Source organism: Octodon degus, unplaced genomic scaffold (genome assembly GCF_000260255.1).
Source record: "Octodon degus isolate 3935 unplaced genomic scaffold, OctDeg1.0 scaffold00013, whole genome shotgun sequence".
Classification (NCBI taxonomy): Eukaryota; Metazoa; Chordata; class Mammalia; order Rodentia; family Octodontidae; genus Octodon; species Octodon degus.
The window spans coordinates 165,675-173,114 of NW_004524589.1; the positions used below are offsets into that span (position 1 = coordinate 165,675).

The 7,440-nt window shown below is 43.9% G+C and overlaps 1 protein-coding gene and 1 pseudogene across 1 annotated transcript in view; one reads left to right on the forward strand and one right to left on the reverse strand.

Annotated features, from left to right (window-relative positions):
• Positions 1-4,414, reverse strand: part of Dnajc3 (DnaJ heat shock protein family (Hsp40) member C3) — a 60,939-nt gene extending 56,525 nt beyond the window's left edge. The window contains exon 1 of the mRNA XM_004626246.3: positions 4,198-4,414. Coding sequence (XP_004626303.1) covers positions 4,198-4,279 — 82 coding nt within the window. The 5' untranslated portion in view covers positions 4,280-4,414. The remainder of the gene's footprint in view (positions 1-4,197) is intronic.
• A 2,636-nt stretch (positions 4,415-7,050) lies between these two features.
• The window catches only part of LOC101563986, a 13,253-nt pseudogene continuing 12,863 nt past the window's right edge, over positions 7,051-7,440 (forward strand).

Sequence of the window (7,440 nt, forward strand, 5' to 3'; positions counted from 1 at the left end):
AAGACCAGCTCAAACAACACAGCAAAACCCTATAACAAAAAAAAAAAAAAAAAAAAAAAAAAAAAGAATAGGGGAACAAACTGACCCTTTCTGCCCTTCCACCTTCTGTTACATAAGGCCCCTCCGCCACCTAAGTACACAACAGTGTGGCCTTCAACAAAGGAAGAGTGACCTTGGGCTTCCCACTCAAGAAGACAGTAACTGATGGTCAAATATACCATGGCTGAGGCACAGACCAAGTAGCAAGCTCAGAGTGGTTAATCTAAAGTTGTAATAAATTTTTATTATTTATAAATTACTTAGTTGAATGTATTTTGTTACAACAGCTCAAGCAACTGTAGAAGAAACATTTTCAGGTGAGAGGAAATGCAATCTGAAACATAAGAGACAGGATTTAACCTTGCATTTAATATTAGAAAAGAGAGTGGAGAGGTACAGATGTAGAAAGGACAGGAAGTTGTCCTGTGATGGATTTCATTTTCTCAATAAAGACAAGGTCTAAAACAATGATGTAAAGGGAGTTTAACTTGGAGGTGTAAGGAAGAAAGTTTAAAATACTAATTTCCAAGAACAAACATAGTATGGAATTAAAAGAATGTTAGCAGTATCCAGCGTATATTTTGAGATTGAGATTGTGTACTTAAAATGAGGCTGACAACCAAATTATTTTTCTCCATCTGTGTTTGGCTCTCAGTTGCAACACAAATTGGCCAGGTCGGATTTAGCAGTTTTGTGATTTGCCAGGTGAATGAAGACCAACAATATAGGGGCAAGGAAAATTTTTGCTTGTAATACAGTAACTACAATGATAGACCACTAAGCCCACACCAAAAAAGGAGGCAAAGAAGACATCCATGCTTCGAAATGCATACTTTCAAATCCCCACACAATTCATAAACTTCTCAGGCAAAAAACCCTTGTAACTATAATATAGCTTGCCAAAGCACAATAGAGCTTTGCTAATTGACGACTCTTCAATCTATCCCATAACTGCAAATGACACAAACATACATTACTTTTTTTAAAGGTTCTAATGATATGGTAAGCAAAATAAAAGTATGGTAAAACATTTGCATCCTAAAGAGCAGATGATTGAGTTCCTAGGTTAGAATAATCACCAAAAGACAATGGCAATAGAGACTTAATCACAATTAACTTCACATGAGAAAATAAAACCGAATTACTACAAGGTATCTCATCTACGAACAACTACTGTCCCACTGAATAAAAACTAGTGCATTTCCAGGTACTCAGAAAATGCTAGACTCAGATGAACTGGACTACTACTCTACTGCTAACTACACCTGATCTTGCAAGCAATTTAAAATAACTAGGAGCTATCTGACCATCTGCTATAAGACTTAGTTTACCTGACTTGCTTATAATCATTTTTACTTTTACTGTTTTCTTATTTAACAAATGTTGAGGAAATCCTTGAAAACACAAAACACACTTTTAGTAAATTCGATTCAAATAGAAATTTTGTTCAGAAATTTTCAACTATTCTTTTTCATGTGACCAAAATATAGTTTAATCAGCTCCATTTAGTGAAATGAAGAAAAAAATGGGTCCAGATAACGTTGAGAATGGAAAAATAATTAAAATTGATAACAGAAAACAAAGTTTGGCTTTCAGTCTGTTACCCAAGTCACTTAGTAGAACAAGCCATTAGCAAAGAATTGAAATAATTTCCTTATCTGTAATACGAGAAGAAAATAGATACTACTAAAGATTTCTTTCTAGTCCCCAGATTAAATTGTATTTCTAATCTAGTGTTATGTACTTCTTTCAATGGTCTTTGAGGAAAGGACTACTAAGAGTCAGCCTTTCAATTTATAATACATACTCTCTTCTGGATTACAATTTTTTAAAAAATTACAATTAACAGGAGAAAAAAAAGCAAAAGGTTTTAAAGTGGAAAAAAATACTCCAGGCTAAGGAGCAGTACCGTTCTCATACTGCACATCCAACTTTCTCACACCAGTGTGCTCCCAGCTCAGCAGGCGCACCTGCTAAGGAAGTAAGGGCCATGATCCCCGACAGAACTTACTTGGGAAGGCAGAATCTAACAGGATGCTACTCACATCAGAACTCTCCTTATCCTTATATCCCCATCACCAATGCCAGGGTCCCTACATAGACCCCCAATTTAACTCCCCTATGTAATGTATTACACCAGTGATTCCCAAAGTGTTGGTCACCTGGAATCTTTCTAAAAATGCAAAATTTTAGGTCCCACCACCACCTATTTAATCAGAAACTCTGAAAGCGTGCCCAAATCCCTGTGTTCTTAAAACTCTCTATATGAGATTTTGGTGTACACTCAAGTTTGAGAGCCACTGCACAAGAAATTAACCTCTTGGTAGTTAGTGACTGTTAGTGGCTAGCCAAAGCAAAAAAGCTGATTTTCCCCATTTCCCACCACACAGAAATGCTTGAACCCACATGACATTGTCAACAATTTAACTCCTTAACTCCTTCATATAATTAAGATTCCCATCTTAATTATGCTCCTGGAGCTACGGTTTCATCATCTGTAAAACAGGAACAATACCACAACAGGAGTATGAGAAGCTTACAGAAAGGCTCCTTTCCTTTCTACTTGATCACTTACACCAAGTTCCGACTATTTTACACAATCAGTGGCCACAAGTAAGAGAGAATAAAGTACTCTGGCCCTCTGAGAAATCTACGAGTCTTCCTGCAAAACTACTTTTTTTATGAAAACTATATTAGAGAATTAAAATGTTAAGAGTTTACAGAATCATTTTTAAAAAATTCTTAAAAAGTGGTCAACAAATTAGTGGAAAGCCAGGGATATAGCCCAGGAGCTTAAGCACCTGCCTGGCAAGCGAAAGGTACTGATCGACCCCTGGTACAAAAAAAAAAAAAAAGGGGGGGGAAAGCAAATATACAAAAACGTACAGCTCCATAACTTTAAAAATTTTAAAAATTGACAGCTGAGCATAAGCACCTTTCTCTGACATATCCAAAATAAATCATTAAGAACTGGATATAAATAATATGGAAGGGATCTGCAATATAGTAAATATACATTAACTATATATATATATTAAGTAAAGTGGCCCAGGCATCCAAATCCAAATGTCCTACATTTTCCAGGGCAACCTCACTGTCAAATTCTTTGTCCCAATATTGTCACACTACATAGTCAGTCTTCCAGTTAAAAATAAAAAATCTGTGGTCACCAAGAAACAAAACACCACTGCCTTTAAAGAAACCTAAGAGCCGAAGAGTATTACCTACCAAAATAGATTTTAAAAAGACAATTTTGAGAGGATTTACCACACACAATTCCCAAGTTCAGTTCCTCCCGCTCTCTGAACGGAAGTAAATACCCAAATGTTTAATCTGACCTCAACTACTCCCTTTCGTAGAGATGAAAATTAATTAGTGCATGTGACAGATGTGCCGCTACATTCGACTATTCAGCACTGTAAACTGGGGACATTCGCCAAACTGGCACTTTCGGCTTTAATTCTCCCTCCTCCCCGCTGACACCCAAGATGGGTCAGTCCCCTATTTTCTCCAGGCTGTCGCAGCCGCCAACATTCCAGTCCGGGGCAGTGAAATTTAAGCATCCCAGTCTTTTGTAAAGAGACCTGTTTTTTTCAAGGAACTTTCAAAAGCGCAGCCAGCCGTAAACTGAGTTGACACCACGCTGGGAGTTGCAAAAGCACCAACTTGGTGCCCTGTCCTCTGGATCTCCCATCCCCACGCCGACTCTGGATGCATCCACCTAAAACTTCCACGCACGTCACAGAGCACCAAAACGTGACGGCCACTACTTTCTATGCAATGCACACTGTCCCCTTCGCCGGCCCGGCCTCCGCCACCTGGAAACGCAAGCCCAAGGCGACTCCCATCTTGGCCACCGCCTCCTCCCAGCACCGGGGGCCACCGGAGTCCCCAGGCGCCGAGTGACAGCCCCTGCGAGCTGGGCCCGCGTGCCGGGACGGCCGAAGTTAGGACGGGCGCAGCCGGCGTCCTCGCTCTGCCCCAGACCAACCCGGAACCGGCAGCCGGCCCCCGCCCAAGCCCGGCTCAGGCCCAGGCCGCGACGCGTGCTCCCCGGTTCAGCCCGCGCGAGCCGCCTCGAGCCTCGCGCCCGGAGCCCCGGGGACGCGCGGGAGACCCCGACCCAGGACCCGCTCCCCCGCGGGGCAGGGGACTCACCTTCGTACTGCAGGTCCACCAGGACCAGCAGGAAGGGGAACACCGTACCCAGCCGGCTGGTCACGGAGCCGGGGGCCACCATGTCCGAGAGCGGATGTGAGGAGGAAGGTGCGCGGCCCAGCAGCGCGCGCGGGGGCCCAGAACAGCTTCGCCCGCCTGCGGTCCTCTCCCAGGCCTGAGCGGCGGCGGGCGCCAGCGGAGGAAGGCAGCGGTGGGCGGGGCCCCAGAGACGTTACGCCCCGAGCGCCACGCGGACCAATCGTCTTCCTCCTGGCCGCGGCGCGGTCGGGCTCGCCTGGGTCGTGGTTGGCGCTGATTGGCTTCGAAGGCCGCCGCCCCGCCCCTCCTCTGATAGGATAACGTGGAAGCACGAGACGAGGCTGCGTCCATAGATGGTGGAGCTGTCAGCGAGCTCCAAACCGCCGCGCCGCCTGGAGGGAGGCGGCGGGGGAGTGTAAGCTGCGGGCGCAGAGTCCGCATGCGCGAACCTCGGGCGCCGTCCAGGGCCAGTTCCGGGCGTGCTGCAAAGCTTGAGCGCTACGGTTTGCGGGTGTGGTGTTTGGGGAGGAGGGTGCGGCCGCTGCGTCCGGAATGTCCAGGTCAGAGAGGGTCGCGGGAAGTCTGAGGACCGGAGTCGAGGCCTCGATACTCGAGGGCCTGGGAACACAAACCAACTGCCCTGGAAGAAAGCAAGAAACCACAAGGAGGAGCTGGCCCTTGTTAAGTAAGACCGTCTAAGAGGTGGAAGTGTTTCGGGAGCACCCGACCTGAGGTGGTAACAAGGGCAGGCAACTGGGGAGCTCCCTCACCCCAGCTGCCTGCCCAACCTGCGCGACCAGAAAAATAAAGACAATTGTGGAAGATCCTGGAGGAAGACGCTAAGACAGTGCTCGAGAAGCCAAAGTCAGTTTTAAGAGAGACCTAGTAGAACGGATGTGGGGACGTGCCATCTCGCTCTGAGGAGGAATCTCAAGAGATATAAACAAGATAAAAAGTTCAGAGAGCTTGTGGCTGGCCCCGCCCTCTGATGTGAGCACTTGGTACACCTGGGCTGTTTTACACCGGTTAAAATGGTGGGATTTTTGTGGTTGTGAAACAGTCAAGTGCATTCATTAGTTTCCCCCCTGCCGCATTACTGTATGTTTGTTTCAGAAGCCCTTGTGAATTGATAGTAGAACGGTGAGTTTGTGATTTCCTGAAGAGATGCTAAGGGAGAAAGGTTTCTATTCCAAAAGAGCCAGATATTTTAAAGAAATGGTTTTGAAGAAAACTGATTATTTGATTACCTGTGAAGAGCAGGGGATTCAGATCCAGGAAACACCATGACAGTATATAATCATCTGTAAAGTGAAGAAGATTCCAATAGCCCTGAATACTGATTCATGAAGCAGGTGAAGGTTCCCATAAATGGCAGCCGTGTAATGAGCGCAGCGTAATGAAGAGACTACTTCACGAATTCCTTGTGTTATTTTTCCATCCTTTTTCATATCACAAAGCAATTTGAGTGAAAAAAAAAGCCACATGATTTCAGCGCCTATAAAAATATTAATGAAGGTGTCATGCAAATGGAGTGGCAGCCAACAAAATGCTGAACATTGGAAAGAATTTAGTAAAAGTACAACACTCCCAAACTGAATTCTCATCAGAATGCTGCCTGTGATTCTGGCCTCCAGAGAAAGGAAGCAGAGCTGAAGTTCTGTGGAGGGAAATTAAAAATTATTAAAGAGATGACAATAAACCTTATTTTACAGAAAATGAAAATAACAGCCAGCTGTGTGCCTTGTCACCAGTTCAGATGGGGAGGTTCATTTGAGATTTGGGCAGCCAGAAAAGGAGACAGTCTTGAAAAGCCTGAAAATGCCTTTATCTTAGTGGTGGACTTATGTGACAGTCGTTAGGCCCCTAGGCTGCCTGCTAGTGCAGCTATATGCTGTATAGGGATCTGCACAATAGTGGCAAAATGCCAATAACAACCTTGGTCGTATCAATTATTTACACTGAGACAGACAGGTGTGCCTCCACACAAATCTTGTTGACTTAAGATTTAATGGCCACCGGAAATCATAGCCTGAATCATATATTGTGGCCATCTTGTGCTTCATTTGTCCCTACAGCATGGTGGTGTGGTGTGGGCCTGTAATACCAGCACAGAGAAGCCAAGGGAGGGAGATGGCAAGTTTGAGTCAAACCTGGACAACTTAGCAACTTAGGCAGACTATCTCAAGATAATAGATATGTAGCTCAAGGCAAAGACTCTTGGGTGCAATCCTTATTACAGAAAGTCTTGAATGTTAGGTGATCATAAACATTTACTGATCTGTTGTGTAACTATTAATCCTATAATTAACTTCCATTTTACAAAATGTACTTTGGAATAATTTTGCAGCAAGTAAAATAACAAATTTACAAAGCTAAAGTTAAACATTAAATATGTATGGTAATATATATTGCCTATGATTTTAATAGCAAGAGATTTTTTTTTTTATTCTTCAACTAACACAGAAGAGATGATTTATTGTACACACTTTACACTCAGCCAAAAGAGAGAATAGTAGTAGTCCAGAATGCCACAGGTCTGGGGCAAAAAAAACCAGGAGACTGCTTAGTTGGAGCCAGGTGGATCTCTTTGAGGTGGTGTTGGCGATCAGATGGCAATGAAGTTCTAATCCAGCACGCAGCCCAAAACTTGGACGAGCGTTGTCAGCCTCCAGCATTCTTTCTGTTCTTTTGGCCTCCATGGGTGTACAAGCTATTTTACTTGGACCTCTGTCTCATCTTTCTTCTTTTACGCTTCAGCCTGCGCATTCGCTTCTTCCTCCACTTGGCTCTCATGGCGCAGAGGTTCCTAAGAAGATGGCGTTAAAGTCGAGAGCAGCAAGAGATTTAAAACAGCATCTTTTGAAAAATGGCATACCCAACACCGAAAATATTGTACAAATTTTTAAGATTGGTCTGTGGTTTTTTTGGTTCTGTTGTATTTGGGGTTTTTTGTTTTGTTTTGCTTTAGTTTTTCTTTTTTAATTGAGAGAATGCCACACAACTTCAAGGACCTTGGGTAGTATGTGGAGGCACACATAACCACAGAGCCCTAATATATCTGCTACAGTTAGAAGAATATCATACACCAAAGCAGTAATGGTGAAGATAGAAATAACTTGTAGAGGGGGCCAGGGAGATAGCTCAATAGAATAAGCGTTTGCCTGGCAAGCACAAGGGCCTAATTTCAATCCCCAGTTCCGCAAA